General features: G+C 37.5%; 1 protein-coding gene across 1 annotated transcript; it reads right to left on the bottom strand.

Annotated features, from left to right (window-relative positions):
• Nucleotides 1-2,001: 2,001 nt before the first annotated feature.
• Nucleotides 2,002-18,855, bottom strand: LOC149054614 (uncharacterized). Its single transcript, XM_089230155.1, has 2 exons — nucleotides 18,817-18,855; nucleotides 2,002-3,307 (listed from the first exon to the last, which is right to left on the bottom strand). The coding sequence occupies exons 1-2, from the start codon at nucleotides 18,843-18,845 to the stop codon at nucleotides 2,002-2,004; spliced, it is 1,335 nt and encodes a 444-aa protein (XP_089086281.1). The 5' UTR covers nucleotides 18,846-18,855.
• Nucleotides 18,856-22,966: the final 4,111 nt, after the last annotated feature.

Here is a 22,966-nt window from a genome sequence, read left to right as displayed (position 1 = left end):
GAAAGCCTCCCGTTGTAACGTCACAGAATTTCAGGCCTTATTATTATTATTAAACCACAGGGTATACCCAATACCTAGGATATCAGCATACCTGTCGGCCAGTGACCGTCCCATTAATATAATAGCGCGCCCGCGATTACCACTATGTTATGCAATAACTGATCCCCGACCTCCCCGCCTGCAACAGTGTTCACCGTCGTCACCGTAACATGTCGTCATCGGCTGCCGTCGGCGCCTCTGTCGCGTCCGTCGGTGCGATCGCCGCAGTGCAATTATTTTAATTACCCATACTATTGAGGTCCTACACAATATAATTGGTTGGCGAAATCATACGCCCCAGGGTCACTTATACATATCTATGTGTATATGCGTGTTTAGATGTCTCAGCGGGACGTCAGTACATAGCACCTCCCCCCCTAAAAAAAAGGTTTCTGTCCTCAAGACAGAAATCTTTAAATAATATCTGTAACAGTTACTTTACATTTTTACATTTTCAAGCTTTAGCTTGTGTACAAATTCAAATGATATATGTTTTACAAGTTCTTACAATTTCGTAATTTTACATGCAATGATTATAATGTATAAATATATCTATATGCTTATCGCATTTACAATAATTAGATTACAATAATAATTATGTTTTATATAATATGATATATTTTTGGTTAATAGTTATATTAATAATATATTTTTTTTTTTTTTTGTTTGTACTTATATAATAATAAAGATTGTGTTAGTAGTACATGTATATTCCATTAATTGTTTATTTATTTGATTAACATAATTGTCCTATAATAATATTTTCCCATAACCATAGTTTACATTTTTTTTTTTTTTCATTTTTTTTTTTTATAACAATATTAATAAAGTTCCTCTAACTAACTTATCCCTTTAATTTAATTCCCTTAACCATACATTCTATACGTTCTAAGTGTATATATATATATTCTAGTTTATAGGTACTATCCGGTTTTTCCGGTGTTCTTTATCTATTCCAACCTATGGACATATCCGTTACGACTCTTTTGCATAGGTCTCAAGTCGTCGCGGTCCATTCATAGTTTTCTATTCTCTACCTATAGTTATCTAAAATGTTTAATTAAATTATCATACCCCATTTTTCTTATCACGTGGTCAAATATACATTTTGTAAATTGTACATCCGTCCGAGGATCGTGGGCATGTGTTATATTATGTGTCTTTTTACAAACTGCATCATGCGTTTCTTGGAGGTTCAGCAATCTCCCTATTTTATCGAACTTTCCGATATCGGTTTCGAATATTATCTCTTTATTTGCTAGTTTTTCTAACCTTATGCTGAAATTTTGGTCGAACCTCGTGTCGTAACAAGTAATGTTAAGAATCGGAACCTGGTTTATTTTTAATTTATGTAATACTCTTACATCCGAATGTCCGTTCCATAGTACGATTATATTAATTTTATCTCCATGTGCTAAATATTCCTCTATATATTCCTTATCTAAATTATTTAATTCTGTGTTTAAACTTAACTCTAACTGTCCTAAACAAGTATCTCTCAACACTTCTTTACATCTAAAAATACGTTTAATTTCTTTTCTTACTGCCACAACCTCTCGGTCCAATATAGGTCTGACCTCCGTGTTGGTTGGTAGTACTAACGGTCTTCCCTCCAATTTCCTTATTTTGTATCTGTCCAAACTATTGGATATGGCCCCGGATATCAGAACCATATCAGTCTTATTTATCATTGAAAATTTAAAATCCATGATGACAAGCTTGTGTGTTTCTTTTCTGTTGATTAATTTAATAGGTCATTATTTTTAATATGTATAGTTTTAAATCTATTTTTACCCCCTATTTTATACTATACTTTATTATATTATACTTATATCTTATTTACAAATTATACTTAATTACTATTTTTTTTTAATTTTTTAATTTTTTAAATTTTAAATTTTTTTTAATTATTAATTTTATAACTTTCTAATATTAATTATTTTACATTTCCCTTACAGTAATTTAATCTTTTATTCTTGGTGGAGATAAGGACAATCTGTCCGGTGTATCCCCCAGTAGTGGACTTTTAGGTCTTTCTTCCGCAGATAATATGATAATACCTGCCTCGCATGAGCTTGGTAGAGTATCCGGATTTTTAAATAACGTTATTTCACATGGTTGGTTTTCCGACTCATGTTGAATAGGTTGAAATTCTGGACAAATTGTAAAAACTTCGGTTTCCTTACATTGAAGTAATTGCGTTTCCGTAAACGTGGTGTATTGCCTACGATTTCTAGTAATACCGATGTATTGGAATTCTGGTTTTAGAATGATACTGTGTTTATAATCTATATTTCCGTTTAATTGTGTTTCTGTGATCAAAGGTATTCTAATTAGAAAAACTATTTGATTACCGCTATAAAAAACTGCCATTTTAGTAATTTTGCTTAGTTCATATATCTCGCTCGGTTTTGTACCCATTGGTAAATTAAAATTGAGTGGTAAAACTAACTTAATTTCAGTTAGATGTTTTGCAAGTTCCCGTGGCGTTATAAGCGACGGATGAAGTACCCCCGTTCTAGCTGCGTTTATAATCGCACTGATCGTGGTGGTTTCGTATGCGTATTGTGTTAGTAATGCCGTGAAAATACTGTGTATTCTATTCGTGAGAATCAGAGTTTCTAGTGTGTGTGTATTGTTTGCTAATTCGCTAATCTTTTTATATAACATCCCTTGTTTTTCTTCCAACTCCCCATATAATTTATTTATTTCGACGGCAGCCGTACTTACACCTATTATGGCTGATTTTACTACTGTCGTTTGATTTTTAAGTATATGGATCATATTCTCATTACTATGTTCTATCTGACCTATGTGTTCGGTTGTTTCCTTCGTACAGTCGTCATCGCATACTCCGAATAACGTTTTCATAGCCGATCCTATAAAGTTTACTAAACCTCGCTTAGTCCTATGACCTTTCGTAGTCGACTCTCCTTTGCTATCGGACACATATCTGCCTATAGATTCATACATTTGCTCTCGTTGTATAGAGATTTCTTGGAACATCGTTTTCAATATATTATCAAACCGTGAACAGATTTCATATTCCATCAGCTTATCCTTGCAATGGCTGGTCATTGACATAATTTCATTATATAGTTTATCATGCCTAGCATCGTAATTTTCTAATGGTACATATGTTACGAACTCCCACATAGCCCCTTCGATTCTAACTACCCCTCGATTTTCGCAAAACATTGTTGTTTGATTTTTAAATTCTTCGATGGTATACGGAAGTTGTCCTTGACTCATTGTCACTAGTGTTAACCTACGTAATAATATACTTATTAGTACATGTTAGTATACATATACCTTATATTTAGTAACTTAATTAATTCTTATATTCCCGCCATTATTATTTATTTGTTTATTTACTTTATTACTTTTTTTTTTCTACTTAATCAATTACTTCCTATAGCGTACCTATTGTACATCTCTATCAATATTTACTAATTCTACTTCCTTTATTAATTTATTTATCTACGTGATTAACTTATAGTTTATTTCTTATATTATACTATCTTTCGTGTTACTTTCATATTTTATTCAGCATTCTGTTTGTCTCATTTCCTGACCTTCACTTAGTGTTGGTACCATATATCTGTACCTACTTTTATGTACACATCTATAATTACATTTAATAAAAAGTGCTAATAATATAGTCGTCATTAACAATGATCCTGTTAAAACATAGACCATGTAGTTTAAAAGATTTATATTCCCGTTAGTTTTTGCCTTTTTATCGCTCTTTTCTTTCTCTGTATACACAGTTTCGAATATACTATTCGTGTTATTGATACCGTTGTCGTCCGTATTCAATTTATTAATTATTTCATCATCAGATGCGTCGTAAAATTTAGTATGCTTGTGACTGTTCTGTCCAGCGTCCGTGGTTCTTTGTGGTACCTTGATCATAAAGCTTGGCGTATATTGCGTGGTCCCCCTCTTTACTCTATTTGTTTGTGGATTATCGGTCGTAAGTTTAGTGGCATTATCCGTTCGTGTCGTCATAGTAGTGGTCGTCGCGTTGTCTTGCTTAACCAAACTCGTTCCATTAACTGGTCTCGTTGCTTCAGCTATTGATAATGTCGAATTGATGATTGATTCTGTCCTTGCTGTTTCATTCATATTATTCGTAGCGGTGGTAGAGTTCAGACTATCAGGTAGTGATCTCTTCTTCACTTCAGTTCCCCCTTGTGCCACTTCTGTTGCTTCTGTAGTCTGTATTTCCATTACCGGTTCCAAATCCAATATGTGGTGCATTAAGTAAAGGTTATTAGCAATAACGGTCGTATCCTCTTTACCATCTAAACTCATTATAACCAATACACACTTCCTTTCTAGCACCATCATTCTTGGGTGATCTCTTACTCCTACTTCCATGTCATCGCCACTTGACGTAGTACACTTAATTCGCAACTTGTTTAAGTTACACCTCCGTCCATACATATAAGGTATTAATATATCATTATGTTGAGTTTCCGTCACATTTTTGATAACTACGTTACCCGCCGTGTATTTATAATATATTTTAGTTTGCACACTTGACTCGTCCGGAATGTCTTAGTCCCCGTGGGCTGCCATTACGATCATTAATCTATAATAGTACATTTTCTTATTACTATTTTGGGTTTATACCTATTTACTTATGCAAATATCTTCTTTTTATTATTATTCCATTTCTTCACTTATTTTCTACTTATATCTATATCTAATCTCGCTAATTGCGTACTACTCTATTATTACTTACGTCTATTACTTTTTCTTTATACAATAGTTAATTATCTATTATTTTTTTTTTTTATTTACTTTATACCATGGTCTCATAATATTTCTTTACATCGTTCTTATGCACGGTGACCCGCTGTCTACCTCGCGCTATTACCACGTTTTCACTATCTAGGACTTCTAGAATTTCATATGGTCCTTTCCATAACGCGCTTAGTTTATTCTTTTGGGTTTTATCTTTAAGTAATATTAAATCTTTTATCCTTAAGTCCTCACTGTGAACCTTTTTATCATAATGATTTTTAGATTTTATTTTCTTTTGTATTAACCTTTCTCTCGTGATTTTATGCGACTCTTGTATTTTCTGTTTTAGATCGAATACATAATCGTCATAATTATACCTAGGTTCTGGATTACATTTTAATTTTACTGGTATATCTAAATCTCTTCCATATAACAACGCATACGGTTGGTAATTAGTTGCGGTGTGTTCTGTTGAGTTATATACGAATAGTGCGTAAGGCAGTAACTGATCCCAATTATTTAAATCTTTATCTACGTAATGTCTTAGATATTCGGCTAAAGTTCTATGTGACCTTTCTAAACTACCGTTGGTTTGTGGATGATAAGGACTTGTATTTATTTTGTTAATCTTTAGTAATTTACATACTTCGGAAAAGATTTTGCTAAGAAAATCAGTGCCCTGATCTGTTAAAATCGTTTGAGGTATTCCATGCACACATACGAACTTAGTAACAAATTCTTTCGCTACCGTATTCGCCGTGTGGTCATGTAACGGGACTCCCAACGAATATTTTGTCAAATCGTCTTGAAAAGTAAGTATGTACTTGAAACCTGACTCAGTTTCTATTAATGTTCCTACAATGTCCATAAATAATTTTTCGAATGGTTTAGAACTTGTCGTAGTGATTACCATGGGACTTCTATGATGTTTGTTAGTAGTTTTATTCGCCTGACATGAAGCACAACCTTTTATGTAATCTTTTACCTCCTGTTTTAAATTTGGCCAGTTAAATTGCCGTTTAATTTTTTTATATGTTCTATGTATTCCTGCGTGACCTCCTAGTAAAGAATCGTGAAATTGTTTAAAAATAACTAATTTTTCTTCCTTACTGTATTCTAATTTAGTACAGATTATTATCTCGATGTTTGTGTTACGAAATACATATCGTATCATAGATCGAACTTTTGCCCAATCTAAACCGTCTTTCCGCCCTAACTGGTTCATAGCTAACTTAGTTAATGAATGCTTTTCGCAGAAATATTTTAAATTCAATAATGCCAGATACATATTTTCATACGTCGCTAATTGCTTTTGTTTACTTTTCGTTATCAAAAATATTATATATCTATCGTCCGTTTTAAATTTTACAACGCCCCCGATATCCTTATTCGATTTTAGTGTTTTATCCTTTCCGAATCTTTGTTTTAGTTCGTAATTTATTCCTGACCTAAAATTATAATACCTTTCTATTTCTGACACTATATTGTATTCATTTGGTGACTCTATTAGTTCACCGTGTACCTCTTTCACGTTTCTATTGGTTATTATCATAGTTTCCGATTTTTCAAGAAAGTTCGCGTAACTTTCATCTTTTATTTCTTTAATATTATACATCCGACTTAACGCGTCTACATTCGCGTTTTGTACACCTGGTTTATACCTAATTTCATATGTATATTGTTCCAATTCGATTCTCCACCTTGCTAATTTAGATAAAGGATCTTTTAAGTTAAACAACCAGGATAATGGTCGATGATCTGTAAGAATTGTGAACTTTCTACCGTAGAGATATGGTCTGAAATGTTTAACCCCAAATATAATTGCTAAACATTCTAATTCCGTTGTTGAATAATTCGCTTCCGACTGACTCAACGTCCTAGACGCGTATGAGATAGGTAGATCGCTCCCTATCTTTCCTTGTGATAATATTGCTCCTAGCGCTTTCCCACTCGCGTCGGTCGTAAGTATAAATTCTTTCGTAAAATCTGGGTATTGCAAAATTGGTTCTGAACAAAGTAATGTCTTTAATTTATCAAACGCTTGTTGACAATCATCGTCCCAATCGAACTTTACATCTTTCTTTAACAACCTAGTCATCGGTCTAGCTATCGAACTATAATTTTCTATAAACTTCCGGTAATATCCACTAAGTCCTAGAAAACTTTTTATTTGTTTTACATTCTTTGGTATTGGAAAATCTAGAACTGCAGTAACTTTCTTTGGGTCTGGTTTAATTCCATGTTCCGAAATTATATGTCCTAGGAACAGGCATTCTCGTTTTAGAAATTCACATTTGTCTGGTTCTATTTTTAGATTATGTATACGTAATCTTTCGAATACGCTAATTAATTTATTGTTATGGTCACTTAAGTTTTTCGCGTATATTATTATGTCATCTAAATAAACTAAACACTTTACTCCAATTAGTCCTGATAAAACGTTTGCCATCATACGTGCGAACGTACTGGGTGCTGACGCCAATCCCATTACTAATCGCTTGAAATGGTAATGACCTTGACCTGTTGAAAAGGCCGTAAGCTCTCTAGAATCTTTTGCTAAAGGTACCTGATGGTATCCCGCTCGAAGGTCGAGTAGAGTGAAAAGCTGACATTGACCTAGTTGGTCTAGAATCTCTGTGATATTCGGTAAAGGGTGGAATTCGTTTAAGGTAACATTATTTAATGCCCTGAAATCTATAACTACTCGAAACTTTTCCTTCCCTGACGCGTCTGCCTTCTTTTTCACTAATAAGAGTGGTGCGTTAAACGGACTCATACTCCGTTCTATGATATCGTTTTCTTCCATTTTCGCAAGTTCTGCCTCAATTATAGGTAACTGCGCATGCGGTAGCCTATATGGTTTTCGATGAACTGGGGCTTGGTCAATAGGTAATTTAATTACGTGTTCTGCCGCTGTTGTCATAGTTAAATAATCGTTCTCTAAATAAAATATGTCGGCATATTGCCCACAAATTTTTATTATCGTTTCGCGTTCTTCTGTATTTAAATGGTCACTCCTAATAAGACTTTTTATTTTATCTACGCGTGCATTATCATGAACTATATTTTTTATTTCGTGATTATCTGTATCCACGTCATATTCATATGATATTTTATTAATCTGCGCTAATTTCACTTCCTGTGCTACTTCTGATATATTTAATACACTAACTGTAATCTTGCCATTTTTAACCGTATTATATATATTTGCGCAATACACATCCTCTGATAATTGTTGTTTATTTATTAAAATATTTTTATTTTCCATATCTGGATCTGCAATCGGTATGCAAACCACCGTTTCCGTTCGCGGTTTTAATGTGAAACATATTTTATTTTCGTTAAAGTCATTTTTATCTTTTATTGTTAATGTACTATTCGCGACATCGATTATAGCGTAATTTCTGTCCTAATATTCCGTCCTTATCGACCGGAAACTGTTTATCTACTACAAAAAAGTCAGTTTTAAATTCGTTTTTATCTATTATTAATGTAATTATTGTACGTCCAATTGTAGGAACTATTTTTTCGTTTATGCCTTTTAGATAAATTTTTTCATTTTCATTTATTATCGTGTTATTAGCTAATTTATTTATTTTTATTAAATTTAAATCGCTACCCGTGTCTAATAGTAATTGAACGTTTTCTGTATTAAAACTAGGTGATTGTAACATTATATGATTTTGAATTATAGCTGTTGAAATGCGTAAGCATCGCTCTGTGAGGGTTCTGAATCGATTATTTGATGTACCAATCTCACCCCACTCGAGGTTGGCATCTGAGCGTTTCCCGACGAATTTGCGTTATTCCTATCGTTTCGCTGTTTTGTGTAACAACTCGAAATTTCGTGTCCTCTTTTATTGCAATAGGTGCAACTCAGTGGTTCCACTACGTTATTATTACTATTGTTGTTTCTACGCGGATTGAAATTTGGAATTTGTTGTCTATTCATATTAATGTTTTGTCTCAGATTTTGACCTGCCTGCCTACAGTCTCGTGCGAAATGATTTGTGCCGCCACAGATATAACATCCTGCGTTATTTGGTGATATCCTGCTTTGATTATTATTACGCTGATTAAAATTGCTCTGGTTTTGTCTTCCGTTATTATATCCGTTCCGATTAAAATTTTTATCGAATGTATTATTATATACGTTATTATTAGTTCGCCTATTAGAATCGTTATACCCGTTGCTATAATTATTGTATCTATTATTTCCGCGATTAAAATTTTGTTTGTTACTATTATTATCATTTCCTTGTTTCCTAAACTTATTTTCAAGTACATTTCCCCCGTTTAAATCTTGTCTTTCCAAGTTTTTCCGTAATTTTTCTACATCTAAATTAGCGTTATATTCGGTTTCTTCGTCTTTCGCTACCTGCATAGCATCCTCTAAAGTTTTTGGATCCCTAGCTTTTAGTGCAAGATTTAAATGTTTCGGTAACCCGTTAACAAAAATTATTAATGCCTGATTTTTAAGTTGACTTTTATAGATTTTGGCTTCGGCTTCATTTAATTTCTCTGTTGCAATTGTACATAATTTATAATAGATTTTTTCGATTCGACTCGCGTACTCCGCGACGCACTCGTTTTCTTTCATACGCGCAAAGTGTAACCCTAAAGTCAGTGTCCTCTCAGATGACTTATGTTCAAAAGCTCCCTTTAAAATTGACTTTATACTATTCCATGTACTAGTCTCGCGGTATTTACATGCTTCTAAAGCATTTCCGGCTAACTTCGAATTTATTACTTTAACTAACAAGTCTAATTTATCCTTATCTACTGCTTTTACAACAATATCACACGTATTAATAAATTCCGCGACATTATTCGCGCCCGTACATTTCGGTATAAGGGACGTAGCTTTATCGAATTCCATTTCTAGTGTAGCGTTACTAACTTTTCTAGTTCGTTTTTCTGCGACTAATTCCGTGTGTACTACCCCCGGATCAGATCGAGTTCCTCCTCTTCTAGGTAAACTACTCGGTGTTTCAATTAAATCTACCCAAGCTATTCCCTTAGCTGTTCTTAAATACCTATCTTGGTCAGAATATTGTGGACTCGGGTATTCAATTGTTTTATTCAAATCGATTAACTCTTCGATTTTTACTATATTTGTTTCGGCAGCTACTACGCTAGCATCGCTTTCCTCTCCTACCTGTACGCCTATGTCCGCAGTACTATCGTTATTTATTTCCGTTAAATTCCCTGTCGGATTCTCTGACGTATCTCCCAAATTTTTATTCATCAATGTATATTTTATTCATTTAGTAAAATTATTTAAATAAAATTATTTATTTATTTTATGTACCTAAAATTTAAATACCTAAATTGTATTCTAATGTCGCTAACTATTCTATCACTATTTATTTAATATCCACTATTTATTATTAATTCTGTAACTGTTCAAAATATTTATTTTGAAATTCTTAATTTAATTACTTACTAAAAGTAACTATAATATTTATTACCCAATACTCCAATATTCACTACCATTTATTTCTCACTAATTCATTTAATATAATGCTTATTCTAGGGCCCCTAAGCTACTCTATTATATATCTTTTCTCAATTACACTTTATTCAATTTTACTCTTTAGTATTTCTCTTTTAATTCAACTTATATATGTATGTGCGCACATTTATTTCAAATATTTATTCACTTATTTATTTCTTCTTTTTAAAACTCAATTATCCATTTATATCAATATTTCTCAAAATTACAAAAATTATGGTTTAACTACCATTTAATAAACTCTCAATTATTTTTTTAACTCAATATCTCTTTATTTCAATTCAATCTATTATATGACATTGCATTATATGACATTACGCGCGTAATTCCAATTATATATATACTCTTTATTATTTTCTCAATTATATTATATTCACTTTTATATCTCAAAATTATTCTCATTTATTTTCACTTATATTCATTTCATATTAATTTATACCACAAAATTATTCTCATATAACATTTATTTAAATTCACTTTATACTCATTTATTCTCTTTATAACACTTTTATCGGTACATATACTGTTGGGTACGGTAATATCAGCGCTTGACGAGTGTCGCGGTGAACTTGTGATCCCGCCCCGCGATGTTTATGTCAACGAACCGGTCGCGCTTACGTCGTTTCACCCGTTGATCATTACCGTGCACCCGGCGTTGCCTCTTCTTAACAATATTCTTATCTTATGATAAGATATCGTTTTTGTTTTTCGTGTGTGCGTTCGTTCGCTCTCGTGTTTTCTTTTGTTAAAATGTGAAACGTTACTTTTTAATTTTCGTTTTTACGTTTTTGTCTGTTTCTCGCGTTGTCGTATTATTAAAAACGTCGCGTTTACTGTCGTCGTAATGTGTGCCCTCGCCGCCATCGACCTCGCGTTGTCGTATTATTAAAAACGTCGCGTTTACTATCGTCGTGTGTGCGCCATTCGCCGCCACCGACGTCCACGGCCCATCGCCGTTTGTATTCACGTCGTGTGTGCGCCATTCGCCGCCACCGACGTCCACGGCCCATCGCCGTTTGTATTCACGTCGTGTGTGCGCCATTCGCCGCCACCGACGTCCACGGCCCATCGCCGTTTTGTACTATCGTCGTGTGTGCGCCACTCGCCGTCACCGACGTCCACGGCCCATCGCCGTTTTGTACTATCGTCGTGTGTGCGCCACTCGCCGTCACCGACGTCCACGGCCCGTCGCCATTTGTACTCGCGTCTCGTGTGTGCCCTCGCCGCCTGCTCTCCATGCTTATTCATGAACTACATCGTCGGACATCGTCAGGTCAACCAGGGATAAATCCGGTGATGTTCATTTTGTATTTATGTCATTATTAAAAATATCGATGTTTTGTAAAATTCATTCTGTTAATATAGTCTTAGATTTAAGGACCCCCCCGTCCCGTTATCTGTAAATTTAGTAATAATCTTTAGTTTCAATACAGTCCACTAAAATTATAATATCCGAGTCTTTTTCCTTACAAATCCATCCACCACCTTGTAATTATCCGGCCTTACAGGTTGCCGGCAATATCCCGCGCCATTCACGTGCCATCAGGGGAATCCGCAGCCGCACATTTGGTCCTTCGGGCCGGATATAAGTCCTCTCCACAACCTTTTTATCACAATAATGACCCTGGGGAGCGCAGAAAAGGAACGGGCGGAGCGATTGCTTAAACGTACAATCGCAAAACGCGACTCGTTAGTGTCACAAATGCAATTTCTCTGCGATTTAGCTAAAAAGCTGGAAGTGAATAGTGAGGTCCTTCCATTGTTCCGCGCTCGTAAAAAGGACATCGGTTCTCTCCGTACACAATTTAATGTTGAGCAGGATGCTATTTTTGACATACTCATACAACTCCTACGCGAAGAAGAGTATGACAACGTTCATGTGCCCATTGCAAACAGCATGTCGGAACTTTATTATAGTATTATGGCTATCGCTGACGCCGTTCTTAATGAGTCACCTACGTCCTCTTCCACGATCGAATCCAACATTAACAGTAGCTCAAACATACAACTTCCCAAGATTGACTTACCAAAATTTGACGGCATTCTAATTAACTGGATATCATTTCGGGACACGTTTATTTCTTTGGTACACGACAACTTAAATATTGGAAAGTTAGAAAAGTTCCATTATTTATTGATTTGTGTTTCCGGTTCAGCGCTTACTGTCGTCGAGGCCATACCTTTATCTGCGGCCAATTATGACATTGCATGGGAGGCTCTAATTGACCGTTATGATAATCAGCGCTTACTGGCTACTGCTCATTTAGAGAAGTTATTCTCCTTTCGTCCAATTAGTACGGAGTCCCTTTCTTCACTTTCAGCGTTTGTGAGCACTTTTCAAGAGAACATTGCAGCTATCAAAGTTCTCGGAGTGAATGATCTTGCGGGATTTATGTTATTTTTTATCGGTTCTCGCGCGTTAGACCCCGTCACCCGTAATCTTTTTGAGAGCACCGTGTCACAAGATTCCATTCCCGTATTTGATGTATTGCTTAAATTTGTACAACAACGGTGTAAGGTATTGGAAAATATTAGAAGTTCGGAAAAATTGGTTACCCACTCAACAAAAATCAAATACAACCCAAGTTCTCGTGCGGTGTTGACTATTGCTAACGCGAATGTTACGTCGCCGGGTACCGTTTCCGAGCCTAATCAAGGACGAAAGTTTCAACGCAGTTGTGCGTATTGCAAACAGGATCATGTCATTTATCGATGTCAAGCTTTTTCGAAACTTACGGTAGTCAAACGACGTGAATTTGTATCGTCAAATAAACTTTGCTTCTCATGCATGAATCCCTCGCACTCGGTGTCAGTCTGCACGTCAAAGTATAACTGCAAGACTTGTGGTGAACGTCACAACACCCTTCTGCATTTAAAATCTGAAAACAAGCATTCTCAGCCTGGTCCGTCGTCGAATCATGTGATCACAACGAATCAATCCGATTCCATCGAACCAAAAACTCAGTTTGCTGGCACGTCTTACACTAATAATACTGTCGTACTCGGGACGGCGTGTGTCCGTATTCAGGACCGTTGCGGTAGCTATCATTCGGTGAGAGTATTATTAGACAGTGGATCACAGATATCAGCCATAACTTCTGAGTGTGCCAACCGTATCGGCTTGGGTCGTCAAAAATGTCACACTGAGATATCAGGCCTAGGCCAGAATCAAGTCATACCGGTCAAGGGTCGAACTGAATGCTCGTTCATTCCAGGTCAATCCATGGAACCAGTTATCAGTTGCAAGGAAGTGTTGGTCCTTCCACGAATTACATCATTCATGCCAGCCAGACCTTTACCATTAAGCGTACGTGCGCAGTATCAAAACCTCCAATTCGCGGATCCGGACTTTGATAGACCTGCCCGGATCGACATGCTTCTTGGTTGTGATGTTTTTCCTTATTTAATTCGCCCTTGTTCGAAAATCATACATTCAGATAGCTTACCGTCAGCGTTAGATACATATCTTGGTTGGGTTTTGGTTGGTACAGTGGTCAATTCTTCATCAAGCGGTAATTTGGCTTCATCCAACTCCTTATCGATCACGTTAAATCCATCTCTGGATACATTGTTGCACCGATTTTGGTCCGTCGAAGAGCCTGCAACGCCATCCATCCCTACCACAGAGGACGAACTTTGTGAAAAATGGTTTAAGCAGACTGTATCGCGGAACGCGTCGGGTAGGTTTTGCGTTGCATTACCCTTCCGAGGCGTCGTCTTTGCCGAGACAGGTTCACAACCTGTCACTACCGTCTCCGACTTGTCGTCGTCCCATGGGCTCGGCTCCTCACGATCGATGGCCCTCAAACGGTTATTTAATTTGGAACAACGACTGAGTAAAGACCAGGCTCTATACGATGCTTACCGGTCATTCATGGACGAATACGTGTCATTGGGCCATATGAAGATTGCGACACGACCAGGAAAGTATTTCATACCTCATCATGCGGTAGTGAAACGTGATGGTGATGTATCGAAGTTGCGAGTGGTCTTCGACGCTTCGGCAAAATCATCCTCCGGTACTTCTCTTAACGATTCCTTGTGCATTGGACCAAAATTGCAAACGGAGATAGGTGAACTACTACTGACTTGCCGCTTATACAAATTCATCTTCATTGCCGATATTGTCAAGATGTATCGACAGATTTCTGTTCGGGATGAAGATTGCATTTATCAACACATTTTGTGGCGTCGGTCGCCTGACCATGAGGTACAAGAGTTCGAATTACTGACAGTTACCTACGGACTCAATTCTGCACCGTTTCTTGCGATACGTGTGTTGCATGCCTTGGATGCTGTCTCCGAGCCGCAATTTCCCGCTGCAAAGGGAATTCTTAAACACCACACATATGTGGATGACATACTTGTTGGCAGCAATACAGAGGAAGAATTATTCAGCATGAAGGAAGATATCGTTGGTCTTCTGAAGTCCGCAGGTTGCGTGCTCAAGAAGTGGAGTAGCAACAGTGAAAAAATAATAGACAGCGTGCCTCTTGAGGACCGAGCTAACTGCCTTTCATTCGACCCAAAGGATGAACCTTCTCTGAAAATTCTAGGTCTCCATTGGGACCCTCACACAGACACATTCGGTTACCACACAGGCACCGACAACTCTAGGCCCACTAAACGAGGCATATTATCTGCTATTGCTAAACTGTTCGATCCAATCGGCACTCTTGGACCCACGCTCCTGTACGCTAAGGTCCTCATGCAGCGATTATGGCAAAACCAATTGGATTGGGACACTCAACTCCCTACTGAACTTGCGACAATGTGGAACAATTATGTCTCTGAGATGCCATCACTAAACCAAATTCAATTTGTCCGTCACATAAACGTTTGCGATTACAAGGAGGTACAGCTACTTGGTTTTTGTGATGCGTCACAGAAAGGGTATGCGGGAACAGTTTATCTCCGTGTCATTCGTTCATCAGGTGTAATCCAAACGTATTTATTGACCTGTAAAACCAAAGTAGCACCACTTAAAATCAGTGCCATGGACGCTTCACTAACGATACCGCGTCTTGAACTATGTGCGGCATTGTTGTTGGCACAGCTAATGCAAAATATTCACTCCGTAATCTCACCCATCGTCAATATCACGAAAATGCAAGCTTGGACCGATTCGTCCATAGTATTGTCATGGCTCACCACCGATCAGAAATTCTTTAAGATTTTTGTCACCAACCGTATTGCAAAAATACGTGCCTTAATCCCTACTTGCATTTGGTCACATATATCAACGAGTGAGAACCCTGCCGATCCGTCGTCTCGTGGATTACTGCCAGTTGCGTTGATAGCGTGATCATTACATTGGGACGGTCCTGCTTTCCTTCATCTTCCTGAGACTGATTGGCCTGTATCGAATTTCACTACCATTCAACCAGGTGACTTACCCGAAGTCAAACCAATAAACATCAATGCCCTCGCAGCTCAGAAATTTCTAGCTGAAGATTATGTTTTGAACCGATTTTCAACATGGTCTCATATGCAACGGTCACTTGGGTACGCGCTTCGTTTTGTCTACGCTACCTTTCTAAACCAATCGGGTATCACAGGTTCACTCACGTTAGCTGAACGAAATCGAGCCACAATGTTTGCTGTTCGTCTGACTCAAAAATCATATTTCCCCAATTTACTCAGACAATTGTCGAGAGAGAATTGTATTATAACGCCACCAACAATGGCTCAGCTGGCTCCGTTTCTGGATCCGAAGGGGTTCATTCGTGTAGGAGGTCGCCTCAAAAACTCCCTATTAAATGAAGAGACTAAAAACCCGTTACTCTTGCCCAAATCATCGCACTTGACAGCATTAATAATAAGATACTACCATCTGACATTCTTGCATGCCGGGCCCAAACTCATTATTTCTATGATTCGACAGAGGTTTTGGATTGTTTCGGCTCGTGATGCGATTCGCCGAAGTATTTTCTCATGCGTCACATGTACTCGATACAGGGCCCAACATCCAACACCCATCATGGGTAATCTGCCGGTATCTCGCGTTCAAAATCACCGTGTGTTTTCCCAAATTGGCATGGACTATGGTGGACCTTATCTGGTGAAGGAATGCAAGAGACGCAACACAAAAACGACCAAAGTATATATTGCTCTATTTATTTGCATGGCCACCAAGGCTGTTCACATTGATATTGTGTCGGATTTAACAGCTAGTGCCTTCCTTGCCGCCTTTGATCGATTTGTCGCTCGCCGTGGCATCCCTGAAAGCGTGTTCTCGGACAATGGTACAAATTACGTGGGCGCTGCTCGTCAACTAAAGTTATTGTTCCAGAATGAAGGCACCCGGAACCTAGTCTCCTCACGGTTCCCCTGTAAGTGGCATTTTAACCCGCCCGCAGCACCACACTTTGGTGGTTTGTGGGAAGCCGCCATCAAAAGTGTGAAATTCCACCTTAAACGGGTAATTGGTACACAGTTGCTAACTTATGAAGAGTTCCAGACCTTAACTACACGGATTGAGGGAGCCTTAAATTCTCGACCTCTAACACCCGCATCAACGGATCCACACGATCTTGAAGCGCTAACACCAGGACATTTTATAATTGGCCAGCCAATTCTCAGCATTCCAGAGGTGGACATCACTGCTACACCGATCAACCGTTTGACGAGGTGGCAACTGATCAAACAGTTGCATCAATCTTTTTGGAAAAGATGGACACGCGAATACCTCACCACGTTACAAGGCCGTCAAAAGTGGTCGAAACCAGACACAAACTTGAAGATAGGAGATATGGTTCTTGTTGATGCTCCTGCTCTTCAACCCTCCGACTGGCGTATGGGTCGAGTTACAATGGTCCATCCGGGACAGGACGAGATAGTACGAGTCGTTACCGTGCGCACCCAGGATGGATTCCTCAAACGCCCAGTGGTAAAACTAGTCCGGCTTCCCGTCTCATCTTAAGTCCAAACATACTCATGAAACGCAAACCTATTCCTTTTCACTTTTCTTTCTTTTTTCTTCACGATTTGTTATATTTAAATTTGTTGTCATCTAGGTTATTTTTTTTTTGTTGTTTGTTTAATTTGATCACCAGGACGAGACGAAGCTTCTAGCCATCTACTTTCCTTTTGAAAGACGTTGCTGGGTCTTCCAACTGGGGGAGAAATGTTGGGTACGGTAATATCAGCGCTTGACGAGTGTCGCGGTGAACTTGTGATCCCGCCCCGCGATGTTTATGTCAACGAACTGGTCGCGCTTACGTCGTTTCACCCGTTGATCATTACCGTGCACCCGGCGTTGCCTCTTCTTAACAATATTCTTATCTTATGATAAGATATCGTTTTTGTTTTTCGTGTGTGCGTTCGTTCGCTCTCGTGTTTTCTTTTGTTAAAATGTGAAACGTTACTTTTTAATTTTCGTTTTTACGTTTTTGTCTGTTTCTCGCGTTGTCGTATTATTAAAAACGTCGCGTTTACTGTCGTCGTAATGTGTGCCCTCGCCGCCATCGACCTCGCGTTGTCGTATTATTAAAAACGTCGCGTTTACTGTCGTCGTAATGTGTGCCCTCGCCGCCATCGACTTCGCGTTGTCGTATTATTAAAAACGTCGCGTTTACTATCGTCGTGTGTGCGCCATTCGCCGCCACCGACGTCCACGGCCCATCGCCGTTTGTATTCACGTCGTGTGTGCGCCATTCGCCGCCACCGACGTCCACGGCCCATCGCCGTTTGTATTCACGTCGTGCGTGCGCCATTCGCCGCCACCGACGTCCACGGCCCATCGCCGTTTTGTACTATCGTCGTGTGTGCGCCACTCGCCGTCACCGACGTCCACGGCCCATCGCCGTTTTGTACTATCGTCGTGTGTGCGCCACTCGCCGTCACCGACGTCCACGGCCCGTCGCCATTTGTACTCGCGTCTCGTGTGTGCCCTCGCCGCCTGCTCACCATGCTTATTCATGAACTACATCGTCGGACATCGTCAGGTCAACCAGGGATAAATCCGGTGATGTTCATTTTGTATTTATGTCATTATTAAAAATATCGATGTTTTGTAAAATTCATTCTGTTAATATAGTCTTAGATTTAAGGACCCCCCCGTCCCGTTATCTGTAAATTTAGTAATAATCTTTAGTTTCAATACAGTCCACTAAAATTATAATATCCGAGTCTTTTTCCTTACAAATCCATCCACCACCTTGTAATTATCCGGCCTTACAGGTTGCCGGCAATATCCCGCGCCATTCACGTGCCATCAGGGGAATCCGCAGCCGCACATATACCCTTTATGTACTCAAAATTATCCTACACTTTTATACATTACCTACCATATTATTTCTTTATGTAGATAACATATATATATTTCTCAAAATTTTCCTACACTTTTATACATTACCTACCATATTATTTCTTTAAGTAGATAATATATATATACACCTTCACAATAAATTTTATACGATGGTCCTTACAGATCCAAAGGAGACGTGACAGAGCCTTATAATTAAAATTCCTACATAAATAAGTACCCCAAAACTTAAATTACAACTCACAATACTGTCACTGCTTGAGTTGCTTCCATTGTTGCTCTTGTTGTTGTCCTGGCTGCTCTAGCTGCTTGCTACGTAGATTCTCTTTTTCCCGGAGTTGCTGGAAGGTGATCAGTCCTCCAAACGTGACTCTTGGGTGAGTTGCCTCCGTGAAGTTGAAAACAAAAAATTTTCAGCTTCCCGTTGATGGAAAATCCTACCGACTGCGCCAAATTTGTAGCGTCCCAGCATACAGGAGGACAAACGACTGGTGTTGAGGTAGATGGATTGGGTGTAATAAGTATAACAACTTAATTTGTGATTAATTTATTAGATATTTATTTGATTACTATGTAAATGAAACACTTTTACTGCACAAAATGATTTGGTTGTAAAATATTCTAAGTCCGAATAATTAAATTGGACTGGTGTCTGGCGTGAAGGTGCTTGTTCTGACTCTGGTGGCTCACGTCTGAATTGGGTCTAATCGGGGCTCTCCTATATAGTCCAGATAGTCCTACTCTCTGCATTTCCTCTCCTATCGATAAGATACGTATGTGTCCATGGCCGAGTCGTGCAAAAGCGTACGCGTGTATTATTTTAATATCGCAGCTTCCCACGCCCATGCGACCGGTCGGTCCACATCCTTGTTATTCGCGATACGTAATCTCCATAACCCGACGACATTAATCATATCTCTAGATACGCCTGCCAAGACTACGATTTCATATTTAATATTTCGTATATTTAATTCCAATTATGGTAATATTTTGGAAAGGCTAGAAGTTTGGCCTTCGATATAACTATTGAGGTCCTACACAATATAATTGGTTGGCGAAATCATACGTCCCAGGGTCACTTATACATATCTACGTGTATATGCGTGTTTAGATGTCTCAGCGGGACGTCAGTACATAGCAGAAGCAATGAGGATAGCTTGCGGCCCGACCAGGGTGGCGAAGGGCACGTGCACGCCTTAGCCGACGGTACGGGCGCACTCTCTCCCGACTTCGGTGGGAACGGGTGTGCGCCCGGTGCTCGTGGTCTCTAGACGACGCTTGGCCGGCGCCCGGTGGGTGAACTACCGTGCGCCGACCGAGAACCTCCATGGCTCTCGACTAGCGCACAGCGCTAATGTGAGGTCCATGGTTGTAGCCGCAAGGCACCAAACCCGGGAGTCCTCGTGTTAGCTTATTATTTTATTTCAGTTTTTTAAGCATTTATTATTGCCAAGCACCTCTAATTCAACCATATTAGGTTATTTTTTGATAAAGTTGGCTTGTTTCGGTCGGAAGTCTTCACTCAGCGTGATAGCAAATTTATATATAGCTTTTATTTAGATTTTACTTTCATTTAAGTTTTAGTATTCAATAATATATCAGACACGACTTAGGAGTATTTTTTAAATTTTTTAATACGCGATTTAAGTGTTTCTTTTAATTATTTCATTTAGTGCTTTTTAAAAACGTATTAAGGGCGGCGCGTATTCTTGCCGGCCGCCTTTAAAACGTTTTCGCTCGGGCATTAAGAGTTTTTTTTCGGATTTCTAAGCATTTTATTACTGTTAAGCAACGCTTTATCTCTTGTATGGCGATTTTAAATTAATTTTTTAAGCCTTTTTTAACATTTTTTTTTAAATCATGTTCTTAAACGTATCACGGCCGGGGCGTATTAACTCCGGGCGTCTTTAAAACGTTTTCCCTCGGGCATTTTGCGTTTTTTTTCAGATTTTTAAGCGTTTTTTATTTTTCAGCAGCTCTTTAACTTAAGTATGGCATTTTTAAATTTATTTTTTAACGTTTATTAAATTTGTTTTTAATGGTATTACGGGCGGCGCGTATTATCGCGTATTCTTGACGGGCGCCTTTAAAACGTTTTCGCTCGGGCATTGAGAGTTTTTTTTCGGATTTTCTAGCGTTTTCTTATTGTTCAGCACCTCTTTGTCTACTGTATGGCATTTTTAATTAATTTTTTAAGCGTTTATAAAGTTTGTTTTTAATCATAGTACGGGCGTCTGTATTATCGCGTATTCATGCCAATCGCCTATAAAACGTTTGCGCTCGGGCATTTAGCGTTTTTTTCGGATTTTCTAGCGTTTTATTATTGTTCAGCACTTCTTTATCTACTGTATGGCGTTTTTTAATTAATTTTTTAAGCGTTTATGAAGTTTGTTTTTAATCGTAGTACGGGCGGTCGTATTAGCACATATTAATGCCGATCGCCTTTAAAACGTTTTCGCTCGGGCATTTAGCTTTTTTTTCGAATTTTTAAGCATTTTTTTATCGTTCAGCACCTCTTTAACTAAAGTATTGCATTTTTAAATTTATTTTTTAGCGTTTATCAAATTTGACAATTTAGGAGTATTTTTTAAATTTTTTAATACGTGATTTAAGTGTTTCTTTTAATTATTTCATTTAGTGCTTTTTAAAAACGTATTAAGGGCGGCCGCGGCGCGTATTGGCGCCTATTCTTGCCGGCCGTCTTTAAAACGTTTTCGCTCGGGCATTTAGTGTTTTTTTCATATTTTTAAGCGTTTTTTTTTATTTTTTAGTTGCTCTTTAACTTATTTATGGCATTTTTGTAGTTTTTTAAGCATTTTTTATTGTCTAGCACCTTTGTACAACCATATTAGGTTATTTTTTGATATAGTTGGCTTGTTTCGGTCGGAAGTCTTCACTCAGCGTGATTGCAAATTTATATATCGCTTTTTTGTAGATTTTACTTTCATTTAAGTTTTAGTATTCAATAATATATCCACGAATAACCTACCACGAATCAGATGGATTTTTTAAATTTTTTAATACGCATTTTAAGTGTTTCTTTTAATTATTTCATTTAGCGTTTTTATAAAGCGTATTACAGGCTGCGCGTAATTTTGACGGTCGCCTTTAGAACGTTTACGCTCGTGTATTAAGTGTTTTTTAAATTTTTTTAAATCATGTTTTTAACCGTATTATGGGCGGCGCGAATTAATGCCGGACACCCGATTTTAAACGATTTTTAAGCGTTTTTTTTATTACTAAGCACACTCGTTCAGCCACATAGCGTTTTTAAATTATTTTTTTTAATCGTTTTTTAATATTTTTATAAATGTATTACGGCCCGTATGCATTATTTTGTATTAATGTCAGGGCCCATAACACATTTATGCTCGGGCATTTAACTTAATTATTTATTTTTTTAAGCGTTTTTTTATTGATCAGCATCCCTCGTTATACTATATTAGGTTTTTTAATATTTTTTTAACGTATTTTTACTTGTCTTTCGTCACCCGCGCCTTAGCGCGAATAAGCATCGGCCCGGCGCTCAACGGTTACGCTCCAGCAAATGGCGTTGTTTTTCAGTTTTTAAAGCAACATATTTTTGCTTAGCACTCCTCGTCCAACCATATGGAATTTTTAATATTAGTTTTAAGCGTTTTTTTATCTTATTATTTTCGTGTTGTACGGCACCCATGCATAAGCTTGTATAAGTTGTAACGGGTGTCATTCATTTGGGCGAATAATCCAAAATTTACCTGGGTAAAGCATATATTATTTGGGCGAGAAATAGGCGTATTTATAAATTATTGAATAATATGGAAGTAACATACCTACGTCTACAATAATTTTTATAATATTTACTACAGCTAAATATTATTATTATATCGTTTCGGCTGATTGGTATTTATACGCCAATTTACAAATATAGATAATGAATGATAATTTGTTAGATTGTACTAAGACATGTGGGTTTTCATTTTTTGCACATGTCTATAAATCTATAATCACTTACTGAATTGTGACATTTATTAATTAAAATTTAATTAATATAATAAATATTATATATATATATATATATATATATATATATGATAATATAATAGATTTTTAACCATGCCAGTTAGATTACGCTTAATCAGCTGATAACAGATATTTAACCATGCAAATTCGGCCGATTAAACTCCGGTTAACTTTAATCAGAGACGTTACAACTGGCCCTAAGAGTCCTAAAAATGGGAAGGAAAACCTATTAGTCTATATAAATATATATTTATATCTCGCCCAAACTATGTATTAGATAAATTAGGGGTCCTTGAAAATTTCGCCCAAATGATATGTATAAATTCGCCCAAACGACATGTTATTTGGGTCATTCGCCCAAATGAAAGCCTCCCGTTGTAACGTCACAGAAT

Source organism: Diuraphis noxia, unplaced genomic scaffold (assembly GCF_037042655.1).
Source record: "Diuraphis noxia isolate RWA-SAM2 unplaced genomic scaffold, SU_Dnox_SAM2 contig0006, whole genome shotgun sequence".
Taxonomy (NCBI): Eukaryota; Metazoa; Arthropoda; class Insecta; order Hemiptera; family Aphididae; genus Diuraphis; species Diuraphis noxia.
The sequence above is the reverse complement of the archived record's forward strand: the minus strand, read 5'-3'. Positions and strand labels throughout refer to the sequence as shown.

Excerpts from the sequence above, each read along its gene's own strand:
- LOC149054614 (XM_089230155.1), bottom strand. The coding sequence starts at position 18,845 with ATGGAAGCAACTCAAGCAGTGACAGTATT. Across the intron at positions 3,308-18,816 it reads ACTCAAGCAGTGACAGTATT|GTTAACACTAGTGACAATGA; the intron begins GTGAGTTGTAAT and ends ATTATTACGTAG.